This window comes from Terrapene carolina, unplaced genomic scaffold (assembly GCF_002925995.2).
Source record: "Terrapene carolina triunguis isolate 2854851 unplaced genomic scaffold, T_m_triunguis-2.0 Scaffold261, whole genome shotgun sequence".
NCBI lineage: Eukaryota > Metazoa > Chordata > Testudines > Emydidae > Terrapene > Terrapene triunguis.
The window spans coordinates 645330-662218 of NW_020664612.1; the positions used below are offsets into that span (position 1 = coordinate 645330).

The following is a 16889-nucleotide window of genomic DNA, read 5'->3' on the forward strand; positions in this document are numbered from 1 at the left end:
CTGGGGGGCTGCAGGTCAGCACTGGGGTACATGGGCAGAGCTGAGTTGAGGACCCAGGTGATGCTGGAGGTCACGGATGAAGCAGTCCTGAGGGTGTCACAGCACTTCCCTCAGCTGCCTCTGGTTCTAGCTAGTGCCTCCTTGTGGGCTCCCTCTGGGCACCCAGGTACATGTCATTTGATTTTATCTGCCAGTCACACAGGGAGCTGAGCTGGATGGGTGCTGGGGGGCGTCTCTGGTGCCGGTGCCTCTTGCTGAGCGGGTGAGGGAGAGTGTCCCGGAAGGCTGCTGGTGGATGGTGAAGGGGCATCACTGCCTGTGGCAATAGATCCTGGTGCAGCATCTCACTGGTGCCCCTGGGTGCTCAGAGAGGGCATGAGCTGCGTAGCTTTTCTGCTTGCAGTTCTGGTCGCCCCAGCTCCAGAGAGCTATATTGGAATTGTTAAAGGTACGGAGAAGGGCAACAGAAATGCTGGGGTCTGGAACAGAGTCCGTGTGAGGAGAGATTCACAGCTAAGGTAGAGCCCATCAGTTGGTGTAGAATTGGGATTATGTTTTCCAAAGTGCATTACTTTACATTGCTCAACACTGAATTTCATCTGCCATGTTGTTGCCCAGTCACTCAGTTTAGTGAGATCCCTTTGTAACTCTCTGCAGTCTGCTTTGGACTTCACCATCTTGAGTAATTTGGATAATCTGCAAATTTTGCCACCTCATTGCTTACCCCTTTTTCCAGGTCATTTGTTAATACGGTGCCCTGATCTCAGGACACACCCCTGGGGGACCCCGCTATTTACCTCTCCATTCTGAAAACTGACCATCGATTCCTACCCTTTCTTTCCTATCTTTTAACCAGTTACCGATCCATGAGAGAACCTTCCCTCTTATCCTAAGGACTCTCCAGTTCCTTCAGACCCCCCACTCCTAACTGGCAGCCTTGGATTCTCTTAGCCACTTGACAAGGGCCTATGCCCTATCCTGGTGCCTGCTGGATACACAGAGCCGCATACCCCCCCCCCCACCTCCCACAGTTAGGACCGGGCTGCTCCTCTGTGACTGGGTTTCTTGGACAGGGCCAAGCCAGGGCGTAGCGTCTTGGCCAGCCTCATCACGGCAGCCCCGTTGCCACTAGAGAATTAGGCTCTGCTTTTCAATCCTGGGTACCTAAAGTTAACCCTTCCATGGGCCCCTGTGGCCGGTGGGACCCCCAGGCGCTAGTGCCTCTGAGAATCAAGTCATTGATTTGGGTGTCCCCCATGTGGCATCCAAGTCTGAAAATGTCAGCCAGGTCTTTTCTGTGGTGCTGGGAGGAAAGTGGCAGCTGCAGGGGGAACAGACTGGCCCTGGCTATGAACGGGGCCGTGGACTGAGCCCACGGCTGATACAGGTGGTGGTGCTGGTAGCTCAGACCTGGGCGCTCCTTGGCACTGCGCCGTGGGGCAGAGTCCCCTTCCTATCTCCCCAGGGCCGCGGTGGGTGGGTGTTGGCTTGCCGGCCAAGGCGCTGCAGTCTCATGCACCCCCGCTGCATCTGTTTGTTGTTTGCAGATGGCGAGAGGCTGGGCGAGGTGACAGATGCTGGCAGGCGTGTGGCCGGGGCCCGGGCGGCGGCTCAGCAGAGAAAGGCCGACGACTCCAGCGAGAGCCGGGAGGATGAGCAGATGGTAATCACAGGCTGGCCTGTCTTCTCTCTCTCTCTCTCTCTCTCTCTCTCTCTCTCTCTCTCTCTCTGTTAAATGGGAAATGAGTTCCTAGCCGCTCCAGTTCTAGGCTGGAGGCGCCTGGGGGGCTGGAGCCGTGTGCGTGCTGGGGGAGGGGGCCGATGCACCTTGGGATCGCCCTGCATGGCTTCCTGCTGCCCCTGGAGCTGGGCTGGCAAAGGGATCTCCCCATTGACACTGCCCGGACCCAGAGGGCGCCCTGAGGGAGGCAGGGGTCCTGTGAAGGGAAGGGATAGACCTGGTGGGAAGCCCGTGGTGGGAGTTTGGGGCGGCCCATAGGATGGCCCTGGTGGGAAGTACAAAACAGGCGTCCATAGGGGACTGTGCTGTTGGAAGCTACATAGACGTGTGTGTGTTGGTCCGTATGGGTCCATCCCCCCGGTGATGTATGTGGGGATCTCTGACGGGATCCCTGGGTCGGAACGCCCACCGCACTGTCTGGGGTCCCCATGAGGAGCCCTCTTGGCAAGCACATGGCAGGAGGTGTGGGGGAGCCCCCTCTTGGTGTCACCCTATTGGGAAGTGCAGAGTAGGGGAAGGGCACCGCTCAGCCGGTCAGGGCACAGGGGAGTTGGCCTGCCCTAGGAAATAACACAAGGTGGGGAGCAGGGAGGGGACTGTGGCAGTGGGGTTGGGTCTCCAGGTGGCCTTGCCCCTTTGGAAGGTGTTGGGGCCAGCCGATCAGATGGAGCCGGGGGGGGGGGTGTGTGGTTGAACTGGACGTGGCCCTGCTCCCGCTGGACTCTCCGGGGCCAAGAGCCCGGCTGTCGTCTGAGCACAGTGAGCTGCTCCTGACCGTGCGAGGAGTACGTTGGATCTGGCTCGTTCCTCCAGGACCGTGGCGTCAGGGCTCAGGCAGGCTCCGAGCCAGGCTTGGCAGCGCGGGAGCCCAGCGGAGGGAAAGCTCATATTTCACTGCCTGACAGTGATACTTCATTTCCCCTCACTGCGATAACGGTGACAGTGACCGATCGCTGCCCCTTTCCCGAGGCGTTGGCAGCCACGGGACACGAGGGAAGCAGCAACAGCACTGGCATGGCAGTCATGTGGCAGCAATTAGCACAGGGTGTGGAAAGGCTGGCATGTCACGTGCAGAGACCTGGGCCAATGGAGCCCTGCGCTGGGCCAGTAGCTGGAGCCCCCAGCTAACTGCAGACTCTGTGGGAAGTACAGGACAAAGCAATGGATCATCTACAGCCGCGGCCAGTTCCAGGTGGTTTAGATACCAGGGCCAACCCCACCTCCCTCCAGAATGCAGCTGATCTGAACAAATCAGGCTGGGGCTGTTTCTTCCTGGCCAAACTGCTGCCCTGAAGCATGAGGATTGAGAGCTCTTGAAATGCTGATCCTGGTACAAAAGTCCAGCCTGCTCCTCTGCCCTTTGCACAGCCTTCATGTGGGGCTGCCATGATTAAAGTGGGTCTGTAGCATCCTCTCTGCCACACCCTGACAAGCGGAGACAGTGAGAGATTGGCATGACTTGCAGGTCAGCCAGGGAGCAGGAATAGAACCCAGGTGTCCGGACACCCAGTTCCCTGCTGTATCCACTAGACAAAGTAAACCTTTGTCGGATGTTCCTAAGTGGTTTCCAAACCATCAGCCTTGCCCTGCTGCAGGGAGTCGCACAGGTTTCTGATAAATGGCACAACAGAGATATTTCCTTTTAGCCGTATTTCGTGTGTCGCCTCTGTTGAATCGCACACCCCTTGTGTTCTGGAGTCGGGGCAGCAGGAAAGCCTGCTTGGCGTGGTCTATCCCAGCTATTTCCCCTCATCCTTTGCACCCTGACCAGCCCTGCTGTCTCCATCGCCTCCTGCCTGACCCCTCCCCTTCCCTTGGAGGCTCTACCTGCATCTGTTCCCCTTCTGTGCTGTTTGGAGAGGAAGGACCAGCCCTGATGGTGCTGGGCAAGGTGTGGGCATCGCTTGGTCTCAGGCCATGGAAGCAGCTTCGGCGCCCTTCTCTGTCCCATGCATGCTGGCGGGGGGAGCGCCCCTGGGGCACTAATGGCTGATCTCCCTTAGGGGGATGGAAAGAGGCCAGAGCTGAACACTTAGCCTCTCTGGGGCTTTGGCCCCTGTCTCGTCTCGGGGACGTCATTGGAGCACAGGCGGCTGTTAAGTGGGACCCAGCCAGCGGCCCTGGGTGGCTGCTTCTCGCTCCTCCCCCAATAGCCCTCATGTGGCTACACCCTTCCCTCTGGCCACTGAGAGGCGCTCCAGCTCTGGCCCCTGTTAGAGGCTGAGCAAGCCCAGGTAGGAGGGGGAAGTAGCTATAGCCGTGGGTTGTGCCCCGCCAGCACCCAAGGGCATCGTGCCTGCCTTTGTCCTGTGCAGGCGGAATGTGCCCGACAGCAGGGCTCCTTCGTGCCTCCCGCAGTGCAGCCAGGGTTCTTCACGCCACGCCGCAGCCCCTGGCATGGGGATCTGTGTGGTGCTGCCCTTCCCCAGCCACATGCATTGAACTCCAGAGCATAGATTGGGTGATGTGCATGGGCCCCTTCCTGCCCCCGGCTCTCTCTGCCCCAGCCCCTCTGCTGAGCCCAGGCAGCCAGCGGGTGCTCTCTTGGTGCATGTCCTCCCTGGCTGTGTGAGAACAAGGAGGTTTGGCTTAAAAATGGCTCCTGCAGGGGTTACCGAGGGAACTGAAATAGCTCCTGAGCTGGGTGCGGAGACAGGGCCACCGGGGGAGAGCGCGGCCCCGGTTTGGCTGCAAAGGTTGCCAGTGCTTTCCCGAGAGCTGCAGTCCGTCAGACGGCACTAGCCAGGCTCCAGAGAGGAAGCAGCGCTGTCGTAGGGTGCCCCGCCAGGGCGTTCCTGAGCAGAAAACCCTGTGAGCGTTTCCTGCCCCATCAGCTGACCGTCTCAAACCGCTTTGCAGTCCCTACTGACCTGTGGGAGGCAGGTGAGTATATGGGGGGGTGCAGCTCTCCCAGCCAGCCAGGGGTTCTCCCTGCTTTGATCTGAACCCGACCTGCCCCTTTGAAAAGCAAAGCCAGGCTGACCCTAGGGATTTGCCCCATTCCAGCCGTTGGGTACCTGCGCTGATGCCCCCGCTAGCGCAGCCAGGCCGAGCGGCTGTTGGTGCTGGTGGAGCTAAGGCTTGCTTGAAGTGGTGGATCGCTGTAATTGTGGTTGTAATGGTGGATCTTGTCTGTGCCGGGGGGGGGCTGCCTCAAGGCAAAGCCCCATTGCCTGTTCTCCATTGTCCCATCAGTTCAGTGGTGGTGGCCCCCCGAGCAAGGCCGGGAGAGGCATCTCGCAGATCACCGGAGCCTTGCCCCATCTGAACATAACACGCCCATCTTCCCGCCAGCACTGAAAGCAAACAGGAGAGTTGTCCCCGCAGCAGCGGCCAGCTCAGGGGAGCCAGGCTGTGAATTGCTGCCTCTGTCAGTGCAGGGAGGCGAAAAGTTCCCTGGTTGGAAAGAAAAACAGCCACGGCTGAAATAGCTCCCTGGATCCAAAGCAAACCAATCGGGCTAAAAAAAACAGAGATGGAAAACTGGAGCCCGGAGCGGTTTAAACTCGGCGGCGTGTTAATTACAGAGGCTGCCGTCCACAGGCAGCTCCTTATAGCTAGGGCAAGGCAGGGCTGCTGGTGCCCAGCCCCTCCTCTGGCAGAGCCCCTCGCTCTCCCGAGCCATGGCACGGAGCCACCGTGGCCCCGCTGTGCCAAGGAACAGAGAAGCTTTTATCTGCTACAGCTCAGCCGCCCCGGAGCGGTGGCCGGGGAGTGGAGAGCCATTTATTTGGGTTTCCCGACCGTGTGCTGCTAATGAGAGCCAGCTGCATGCTAGGCAGTGATGAGATGGAGAGAAATAGGCTTGGTGGATGCGGCTTCCCCCCTTTGGTGTGTAGGAATCCAGCACCAGTGCCATATGGATGGATCCCACCCATCATCTCCCCACTCCCCCAGGGCCCACGCCACGGGGCAGGGGGCACCGAGCCGGGGGCACCGCGGAGCTCTCACCATCCCCGGGGACCCCAGCGAATCCTCCAGAAATCGGCATGGAAGTGCCACTGAGTTTTGGAACCAGCGTGAGAGGGACTTGGATGGCGCTAGTACCAGCTGCCCCCCCCCCTCTGCCCTGCTCTGACACCTTCAAACCTCCTCCCCATCCCCCCCCAGCAGCACATCTTCTACAGGCCGCTCTGGAATTCGGGCTAAACTTTCCAAGGGAGCAGAAGGAATTCTTCCTTTCAAACAATCAAAGCCTAATTATGCCGCCTGTCTAATCACGTTTTCAGAGGGCATTGTTCCCCTCCTCTGGGGCTTTAATTAGTTCGTTTAGACAAAGTTTGCTAATTACTTCCTTAGTGCCACGCATCCTAATAGGCTCCTCTTTGTTTACAGCATTTATCTGCCACCGCCTGTCTCCCCTGGCTGCCACACGCTTCGCTCAGGCATGTGATGTACTTGTTACCTTCCTTGCTGGCCACAGCAGTGGCCCTCCCCGGTGTCTCCAGGGGCTGCCCTCTTGCGTGGTCCCTTCGGCCTCCGCGTCCCGGTGCGCTCAGGGAACCTTTGCTCACTGTACCCCAGCAGGAGGGGTCTCTGGACAAGCAGGGGCTGGAGAGAAAGGCCGGCCTTGGGAGGTCTGGGTTTGATTCCCACCTCTGCCACAGACTCCCTGAGTGTCCCAGGGCAAGTCACTGAGTGTCTCTGTGCCTCGGTTCCCCATCTGTAAAACGGGGCTGGTTTGTCGTGTCTGTCTGGTCCTTACTGTGCTGTGTACAGGGCCTGGCGTGATTGGGTTCCCAGGACAGCCTGGGCTCTTGGCATGCCTACAAATAACGAATAGCTCAGTATCATTAATTCCAGTAGCACATGGAGGCCCAGATCAAGATCAGGGTCCGGCTGTGCCAGGCGCTGCACAGACACAGATTAAAAGACTAGGACACCCCCACCACTACTTCATTTTCCTCTCCTCTCTCCATCTTTTCTCCTCCTCCCTACTTCCTTCACATCCCTGCTCTTGCTACCTTCCTGCGTCTGAGTCCCCGTGCCAGGGCACCACTGCCACGCCTCACATCCCCAGCTGTGAAATGCCTGGCACCTGCATGGGTGTATCTCCGTAAATGGGTCAGGGCGCCCAGCATGGGCTAGTACCCGGCACGCAGGGCTGGGAGCTGGGAGATGCAGGCTATCAGACGGATGCAGCCAGGGACTTGCTCAGTGACCTTGGGCAAGTCACTTCTCCCACTCCATGCCCATCTTTGTGCTGCCCGTGGACGGCCCAAGTGTTCCTAGTCTCTCCCAAGGCAGGTTGTGTCAGGAGCTGGGAGAGTTCTGGAGAGGGGCTGATTGGAGCTTTCCTCTTCCCTGTCGCACTCAAGAGCGGGATGCTATTTTTTCCCTCCTGTCCATTTTTCTTTGCTGTCGTTAGAATCGCAGGTGCCCAGGTAATTAAATCAGACCTGCAGCATGCAGCCTGCCAGGGGGCAGTATCAGCAACTGCACGGTCACGGGAGTGGGGGTGAGTCTAGACAGACTTACCCCCGGGCCATCGTTACGAGGGGCTGTGCACTCGGCTGGGAGCTGAAGCTAGACAATTCAGCCTGGCAATAAGGCGTCCGTTTTTACCAGCGAGGGTAATTAACCCCTGGAACAATTTACAGAGGTTTGTGGTGGATTCTCCATCACTGGCCATTTGAAAGTCCAGGCTGGAGGTTATCCTGAAAGTTCTGCTCTAGGAATTATTCCGGGGCAGTGCATTGGTCTGTGACATACAGGAGCTCAGCCCAGATGATCGCAATGGGCCTTTCTGGCCTTGGAATCCATGAATCTGTGCTCCAAAGGCTCGGAGGACACTGACCAACAGCTGGGGTCTCCCAAAAGCCAGCGAGAATGTCAAGTGGGAGGCGATTAATAGGCCCTAGAGAGGATGAAAGAAGAAACCACTGGCATCCAAAGGGAAGGGGAAGGACTCAGAGCATTTTATGTTTCCTGAAGACCTCCCCTTCTCCCATTCTTAGTTCCCTCCAAGGCATTTATCTCTGATCCCCTGAGCCGCACTGCCTTTGGATCCCCTGTTCCACTGCTTGCTTCTAAATCACTGCAGAGCCAGATGGGAGTGGGTAATATAAACGAGACCTGCTTCAAAAACCTGCCCCGCTCTCCGCCTTCACTTCAGCAATCTCCTGCTTGGGGAGCAGTCTGGCTGCTGGATTCACCCACCCCTGGGATCCATGCGTGCAGAAGAGAGTCCCCAGTCCATAGCAAACCTTCTGGTCTCTTGCCGCGGTGTAGCTGACTGAACGTGCACCGGGCAGAGGGTTTGGTGCCAGAGAGGTTTCTGGTGGGCAATGTCCCTTCAGTGGCGCTGTCTCTCCTGGGGTTGTTACCATGGATGGGGCTTTAATTTTTGCAAGGTGCCTTTGGAGATGCTGCAGATCTGCCTGTCGGAAATGGTGCATGGGGAATGGCCAGGCATGCAGGTGCCGTCTGTATGCACCTGACACCTCTGTCTCCAGCCGGGGAGGATGGGAGCACAACTGATCGACAAGGAGTCTCATCTGCAGACGTCCCAGTTGCAAGCTGGACTCCAGCCCAGGCGCCAGGCCCATGAGTTGAACTCCCGGTCCCCTGCTCAGAGAGACCCGATTAATCTCGCTCCGCTGGCAGCAGATGGAAAACATCGAGGAGCAAATGGAAACAAAGAAACGTGTGGGACGTTTTGTCCATTTTCCTGCAAGCTCTAATTAGTGGCACTGGCGCTCGCGTCAGCCACAAGAGAGCAAGAGAATTGCCCCCACAGGAGCGGGTCTGCTTCTGTGCACTAGAGGGCAGTGCTGCGTACCAACGGAGCATGGTTAATAACAAGCACCTGTTCATAAAGCTCTACCGGATGCTGCTTCACTTGGCCAGCACGGCTCTGTGGGCCCTGCTTGGGTGGATGTACCTTGACGAGGCCCTACCGCTGGAGGCTCGGTGCTTGAAGAAGCTGTGGTGAAAAGGCGAGGCTGGGAGCTAGCGCTGCTGATTGGGGGAGCTCCCAGCTCTGCTGACATGAATACCTCTTGAAAGATCAACTTGCAGTAAAAGCCGTGCATGGTCCAGTGCTTAAAGGGCTGAGCGAGATGTTGCAGAGGGCTCCTCTTGGAAGAGAAGTGGGGTGACACCCCCCGTTCAAGCTGTCCTGGTTAGTAACAGACTTCTGGCACAGGGTGGCCTGCCCAGAGAGAGGCATAGGAATTACTGCACCGTCCATGTCGATCAGGACAATTGAGTCAATCCCGAGTTGTGGCGTGAAGGCGAGCGCTGGCCTAATCCCTCTAAATTGGGAGACACACACCTGCAATTGGATTAGCCTGATCCCTTTAAAAGGAAGAGGAGAACCAAACAGGAATCCCGCCTCTGGGTGGCCTGTTCCATAGCCCAGCGACTCACGCCGGGGGTGACTGGGTGGGGCGTGCCCTGTTTCAGCCAGTGGGCAAATGTCACTCAGGCACCTCGCTTCTGCTCCAGCCGCTGGGTGCCCGGCTCCACTCTGCCAAGTTCTCCATGGCAGTGGAGGGTGGGCTGGGCTTCTCTTGTTCTCAGCAGTGGGGACCAGTCCCCTGGGGATAACAGAGCCTTCCAGAAGCACTGTTACGTCACTCCCGGTACGGGGGCAGCGTGAGCCGTATCAGGCGAGATCTCCAGTCCCCGCAGACTCCTCCGCCAGCTGTGTTCGCTGCAGAGCCAACAGCACCACAGGCAGGGCCCAGAGACCTTACGTGCCAAGGAAAGGGGAGTCTCCATGAGCGAGCTTGTCAAGCAGGAGCAGCCGTTCAGACTTCCTGCCCCTTCTCTCTGCAAGCAGCTCCTCATACCGCATCAGGAGCCGGCAATGTCCTCCTGCCCCAAGTTCTGCTGGGCAGACTATATCTCTGCCTTTGCTGAGCCCAGAGGAGCATTCACTGGCAATGCCAGCTGAGGGGAAGGGAGGAAGAAGGGTGGGCTTGTTATTAAAGCACTGGAGCGGGAGTCAGGAGATCAGGGTTCAATTTCTGGATCTGCCACCTGGTTCCTGTGTGACCTTGGGCAAGTCACTTGACCTCTTTGGGCTCTAGTTGCCTCATATGTAGAATGAGGCTAATGAGAGCCCAGCCTCCAAGGGAGCGTAGGGGGGCCAAGAAATAAATACAAGCCAAGCCGTGATGCTGGGAATGGCTGATGCGGGGAGCAGCCCCTGGGCCTGGGACAGCAATGACGCGCCAAGGTGAACGTTGGTTGTGATGGGATCGCAGCCATGCAACCAGCGAGTGGAATTGGCAGATGGATGGATTACCGATACCACTTACTGCCCACTATCAATTAGCCAGACCCTGATCGATAAGCCCCACCTCCGAGCCAGACGCTCATCGAGCAAATCAATGCTTAGACGAGCGGAAAGGGAGAGCTGGGGTGGGAACGCGGAATGCGCCCCCCAAACCGGCTCCACGCCGGGTTCATAAGGCCGGGCCCCCGGCTGGGGAGAGTCGGTGATGCGCCCTGGGCTGGTGCAGCGCGAACCCTCCACTGCGGTAATGATGAATCAAACCCTGTCATTGCCACTGAGGCTCTTTGATGGGGGTACCTGTGGCAGAGGGGGCTGAGCTCCCCATTGCAGGGCACTGGCTGCCCTATGGGTAACGCTCGCCGGCAAATCCATACCGACTGCCCTCGTGGAATAAAACAGATAGGTGCCTCTGCTAAGCTCCAGCAAGCACCTCCCACTCCCGGGGCCAGAGAAACTATCAATAATAATCACATCCCTTCTCCAGCTGCCTTAACCTTTGCACAGGGAATAGTTTCCCGCTGCTTCTCCCTGCTGCACAAACCAGCTCCTTTTTAACCCTTTGCCCACAGCCAGCTGCTCTCACCAGCCAGCAAAGACCCCCCTAACTTTGTGATTGGCAAAGAGATGTTCCCATTTGGGATTCCCAGCCCCCCGATTAGCCCAGGATGTTACAGCGGAGCCCCTGTCTATCTCTGGCTGGAATTGGCATCAGCTAGAGGACACTGATCATAGAATCCTAGAAGATTAGGTTAGAAGAGACCTCAGGAGGTCATCTAGTCCAATCTAGGGTGACCAGATGAGAAGAAGAAAACATCGGGACACATGGGGGGGGGGGGGGGCTGCCGGGGGAGGAAAAAAAAAAAACAAAAAACCCAGTGCTGCCAACGGAGCGAAATATCAGGACAAATTGTGTCCCGAACAAAGATCGGTCGGGACGCGGGACAAACACCTAAATATCAGGACGGTCCTGATTTTATTGGGACATCTGGTCACCCTGCTGAAAGCAGGACCAAACCCAACTAAATCATCCCAGCCAGGGCTCTGTCAAGCTGGGCCTTAAAAATCTCTAAGGGTGCAGATTCAACCACCTCCCTACCCTAGGTAACCCATTCCAGTGCTTCACCACCCTCCTAGTGAAAAAGTTTTTCCTAATATCCAGCCTAGATCTCCCCCACTGCAACTTGAGACCATTGCTCCTTGTTCTTATCAGCTGCCCCCTCTCAGTTTCCAATAGACCAGCCCATTTTTTAGCTTTTCAAAGCATTCGCCTTGATGGCGGAAGAGCCGGTTCTCTGCCTGATGGGGAATTATTGAGTGGAATCCCTTCTAAGGGAGATTGGGGGGGGGGGGGGGGACATGTGCATGTTTGTTTAAAGTAAAACAAAAATCTAACCAGCCATTGTTTTGAACAAGGCAGCAGGGAAAACAGCTGAGATTGGAAGCAGCTGAGTCTGGCCCTGGAGGTCACCCTCCCGGAGGAGCAGTGCCTTTGTAGTGACGTGATGCCAGCCTTGGCTAAGGCGCAGGCATGGGGATGGTGTCTCAAGTAGCTGTTAGACCCTCCCTATTGAAACAGTGCGCTGCCCTGAAAGACTGGAGGTGTCTGTCATAGAAGAACCAACTCCTGATTCTCCAGCTGTGCGGCTGTATATGAGGGATTGTTATCACCCTCCAACCCCCCGAGTTGGAGATCAATAGCTCTGTGCACAAAAATCCTCAGGTGGCTCCTTGTGCCCCTTCGGCCTTGGGAAAGATGTTTGTGGAGTTCATTGACAGCCCTGGGGTTTGAGCTCCCTGTCAGCCAAGCTGCTCAAGGATAAGTCCCTGAGTAGCAGCTTGTGTGCTCCATCAATGACTACATCTGGGTCTCTGTGACCCAGGTGTACGTTACCTGTTACAGCCCCGAACGCCAGCGGCCCACGGGGACGTCCGTTTCCGAAGGCCGCAGCGCTCTGTTCCCTGCTGCCCTGGGACCCGGCGCTCTACTGGCCCTCATCAGTTTCTTGCCGTGCTGTGAAACTGACATGACCTAGCTGGAGACCGAGTAGGAGAAAAGGGAGACGTGGAACAGATGGAAATGCTTTCTCCTCCCCCGGGCCTGGTGCTGCGGGGCAGGACCCATGACACTCGCCAAAGCCAACTAGACTTTGTACGCGCGGCTCGACAAAGAACGTGGGAGCCCTGATTGCACCATACTCATGCCCTTGCACGGGTGTTACACTAGTGAACTACAGAACGTGGGGAGTGACCAGGCTGATGTCTCCGGGCTCTGCTTCCGGTGAATGCCACTCACAGCCTGCTCTCCCCCTTCACATTCATGTCTTGAGAGTAGCTCTCAGAAACCGGTATTCTGCCCCCCACCTCTTTTTCTGAGCTTGTCCCCCTCACACCCACTGAGTCCATTCCTCTTATCCCACATCCTGCGTGAGTTTCCTGTGGCCTCCAGGACACAAGACCACCCCTTATTTCACTCGCTGCCGGGAGACGTTGGGATTGGGTCGGGAGGGGCTCAGAGTAACTGCGGTTACTGGGGTTGACCAGGGCTTTTGTTCTTTCTCCGCACCCAGTGCCTGGATCAAGCTCACCGGTGCTGCTGCTGGCAGACAGCTCGCCTCTGGAGAGGGGGGTGAAATCCAGAGCAGCAAAGACTGTGAGCCATCCTGAGGTCTATCAAATAGCAGCTATTCGCCAGCGTCAGGCTGCGCCTGTGGATATAGCGACACAGAGAGCACCTCTCATCAGAGGGGCTCTCACGCAGTGCTGGATAGCAGGGGTCGGGATTGTGCTTTCCCCCTTGTACAGATGGGGAAACCGAGGCACCAAGCAGTTAAGTGAGTTTTCCGAGTTTGCGCAGTGGGTTACTGTGAATCAGGGCTGGGACCCCCTGTCATGACGCCCTCCGCTATTCTCGCCACTACTGCACACCACAAACGGAGCCTCTTCTTTCCAGAGCCTGTAACGAGCTGCCCGGGCCGCAGGGCCCCGTCTCCCCACCGTCCTGCACGCACGTTTCATTTGCACGTAGGTACAGTGCTCGCTGTGCTCCCAGGCTCGCGGCTCCCACCAGAGACCTGTTCACCGTGTGTCCTGTGGGGCAGCCCCGAGCTTGTGCCACGCACTTCACCAGCCAGATCCCTTCCCCAGCTGCCATGGAACCAAACAGCGCTGCTCCGGGGCTGGCTGGGTGTCTGCAGCTCCAGGCTCCGTCCCTGCTCCCTTCCCCGCGCTAGGCGCAGCTGGCTGTGAATTAATTCCACCAAACAGGGAGCTTGACAAGGAGTCGTTTATCATGGGCTGAGGCGCTTTGTTTCCTTCTCGAGTACCCCAGTCGCCACAGTAATTTGTCTCCGTGTAATGAGGAGCGGATGGCACAAGAGGATTGGGGCAGGCTTGGTTCATCTCCTGCCTCCCTCTGCCTCGTCCCTGCACATGCCAGGAAAGCGGGCAGCAGAGGGCACCCCCGTCTGCATTCATCTTCCCCATGCAGCCCTCTTCTCCAGCCACCTGCTTTGACCAGCCCCTGCTTTGAAATCCACCTCTGCTGGCACAGCTGTGGGATGGTCGGTGGTACCGTACTTTGAATGAGCAAGCCTGGTCCCATTGGCCAGTCCCCTGTTTCGCTAAGTTCACAGTCTCCCATCCCCAGGCGGCCCCTCCCTCTCTATGGGCAGCTACCCTTGCTCCCTCAACTTCACTGCCACTAGGAACAAAGCCACAAGCTGGGAAATGGCTCCGGCTAGTACAGAGCATGCACAACTCACTGCACTGCCCTTCCTTTAATGGATACATTTAACCCCTTCTCTTCCCCCCGCATAATATGCTCAGTCTGTCTGCTCCCCTCCCGCCTGGCTGAGGAGGAAGTGACGGAGATCACCATGGCTGTTATCACCCTGTTCAGGGACATGCTTGTCTCATGCTTGGGCTGTAAGCTCTGTGGGGTGGGGGCTGTCTCTGTTGGGGATACATTGCCCCTGGCTCAGTGGGGCCCGGATCCCTTAGTCGGGCCTCTCTGTGCTGCTGCAATACAAATGATCCCCAAGAATGGTCCTGTGCCGTTGTTTAGGTTTTTAGGGGTGCTGGGGAGGCGCCGGGACAGGCACCGGGGGCCATCTCTGGGTTAGACAGGAAAGTTCTCTGCTCTCCCGCACGCACAGGGCTTCCTGCCGGGTCACAGAATGGCCCCCGGGCCCATCGCCTGGGTGTTGGCAGCTCACAAGAGATATTTAGATCCCCTGGCCCTTCTGGCAAATGAGTCAGCCCTGCCAGCCTCCCCGCTGGGGTCGTTCCAATTAACCAGCCTGAAATTCCCCCACTGGAGACGGGATTCATCTTCGCCGCCTGCCCTGAGCCACCGTGCAGCATCGCCTCAGGAGGAGGCTGCATTTCAGGGGCCGGGGAAGTGCTCCATTGGGCCAAAAGCTCTGCTGGTGGAAAGCGGTCCCACTCCACTGAGTGCAGCTGCTCCTGGACACCCATGGAGAATTGGGCCTGGTGATTGAAAAGCCTGTTGGGGTGGTAGGCATCCGTGTCACCCATTTTCCCTCCTCCTCTTGCCCTGGCCCCTCCCCGGGATTCTGCTCTCTCACCTTGTCCTCGGTTTCCCAGCAGGGCGAAGGGCAGGGCTTTGATGGCTGGCTTTCCAGAGGCCCAGGGGCGGATGGAGCCGGGAGGCCCCCCCGGCTGAACGTGACCAAGCGTGTTCTGCCATGGAACGAGCAGGTGAGCTGGGCAGGGCACGTCTTTGGGGCAAGTCGGGGCGGGGGGGTGAAAGCCGTCCTCGCTGACAGTGCGGGAGCTGGGGAGCCGACGCTGGGGCAGGGGGACGGGCGTTGGAGAACTTGCGGGATCATCAAACAGCTCTTCCCCTCTGACTGATTGTGCTGGGTTGACGGAGGGGCGCTCACAGCTGGCGGTAGCGCTCCTTCTCCGTGGGGTCAAGGCCTCCCTCCGTGCAAGCTCCCGGCCTGGCGACAGCATCAGCCACACAGCTGGGGGACAGCAGAAGCCGTGGAGTTCTTCATTCATCATGGCTCGGTGTAGGAAATGCGGCAGCAGACAACTTGGCCCAGGCCCCCTTTGCGCTGCCCTCCAGCAGAGCAGTAGTAAGAGCAGGGCTCGGGTCAGAGCTCAGCAGCGGGGCCGGATCATCTGAAACCTGTGCCAGGCATCTCTCTGCCTAATGAGCTCATGCCATATGCCAGCAGCGTCTCGGCTGCCTCTGCCACAGGGAGTGGAGGCGATCTCTGCAAGACCCGGGGCTGTCGCTGGGAGGGGCTTGTTAGCACAGTGCTCGGGAGGTGGGGGTGTGAGAGCTGCTCCCCGGGTGGAGGCTGTGTTTTGATCACACCAAGGATGGGAAGCTGCCTCCCAAATGACTGCATCTCTCAGGTGAGCGAGCACCGTCGGTGCAGGGAGCCCAGGCTGCTGTGCTGCGTGGTGGACTCTGCTCCGGGACCAGATCCAATTACCTGTTAGACGCCCCGGGAGGTTAGTTCCTCGTCCTGCAATGGGTTTGGTGGATGTAACGAAGCCCTGTCGCCTGGGGGCTGGCTGCGGTCCTGGGTGCGAGGCCTCTGCGGGGAGCTCCTAGAACTTGGAGAGAGCGACCGGGGCTGCAGATCAGCACGCTGTGACCTGGTGGGGTGCTGTGGCTGGCATCTGTGCAGACGCCCCATTGAGAGGGGAGTGGGTCTCACCTTGCCGGTCTCTGCTGCTCCCAGATATCGTGGGTCAGATCCTCATCCAGCCAGGTTACCCCGATCAAGGACTGGCCCTGGATCGCAAGCGTGGCAGTAACCCCACAGGCGTACGGGCCAAAGTGGACTAGGTTCTGGTTCCACCCAGTCCCGGGAGCTGTGAGGGGAAGCAAACCTTCTGGGATGGCAGCACTGCAGGAGAGGGCAGCCGTTGCCTGGGGTGTGGGAGCATCCCCACGCCTGATCCCCCAAGCAAACCAAGTGGGCACCTCCCCTGCAGGTTTCCAGACGGCGACAGCTCAGTTTTGGGGGTTATTGTTCATTGGTGTGTGGCGAAAAGCCCTGTTCTGTGCCACAGCTGCGGTTCAGTGGGTATCGAAGGCCCAGCGTGGTCAGCAGCGCTGTAGTGGGGTGGTTGTTGGCAGAGCTGGTGCGATGTGGCAGTTGGCAGAGTGGGCACGGCATGGCTCATTACAGGGCATAGTTGGTGAAGCTGTAGGGGCATAGCACATGGTGTGGTTGTTAGCAGAGCTGAGGAGCATGGCTATTGGCAGGGTGTGGTTGGTGAAGCTGTAGGGGCGTGGCATGTGGAGTGGTTGTTACAGCTGGCGGGGTGTGGCTACTGGCAGGGCGTGGGAGTTGGCACGGCTGGTGGGATGTGGCCATTGGTAGAGTCGGCGTGGCATGGCTGTTGGCAGGGTGTGGTTGGTGGAGTTCTAGGGACATGGCACATGGCGTGATTGTTAGAGATGGCGGGGTGTGACTATTGGCAGGACAGGGTGTTTGGCACAGCTGGTGGGAGGGCATGGCTGTTAGCAGAGCAGGCAGGGTGTGGCTGTTGGCAGAGTGTGGCGGTTGGCATGGCTGGTGGGAGGGCGTGGTGGGATTGGCACGGCTGGTGGGGTTGGTATGGCTGGCGGCAAGGCGTAGTGGTTGGCATGGCTGGGTTGGCATGGCTGGTGGGAGGGTGTGGTGGTTGGCATGGCTGGTGGGAGGGCATGGCAGGGTTGGTACGGCTGGGTTGGCATGGCTGGGGGGGGGGTGGGGGGGTTGGCAGGGCTGGTGGCAGGGCATGGCGGTTTGCAGAGCAGGCAGGGCATGGCAGGGTTGGCACAGCTGGTGGCAGGACATGGTGGTTGGCAGAGCAGGCAGGGCATGGTGGGGTTAGCAGGGCTGGTGGCAGGGCGTGGCGGTTGGCAGAGCAGGC

General features: G+C 58.3%; 1 protein-coding gene across 2 annotated transcripts in view; it reads left to right on the forward strand.

The window, feature by feature from the left end:
- Window positions 1–16889, forward strand: part of B4GALNT4 (beta-1,4-N-acetyl-galactosaminyltransferase 4) — a 122036-nt gene that overhangs the window by 63218 nt on the left and 41929 nt on the right. The window contains exons 2-3 of one of the 2 annotated variants that reach the window (XM_026657652.1): window positions 1548–1663; window positions 14592–14705. In XM_026657652.1, the coding sequence (XP_026513437.1) occupies window positions 1548–1663; window positions 14592–14705 (230 nt within the window). The remainder of the gene's footprint in view (window positions 1–1547; window positions 1664–14591; window positions 14706–16889) is intronic. The other variant, XM_026657653.1, reaches the window with a different exon arrangement.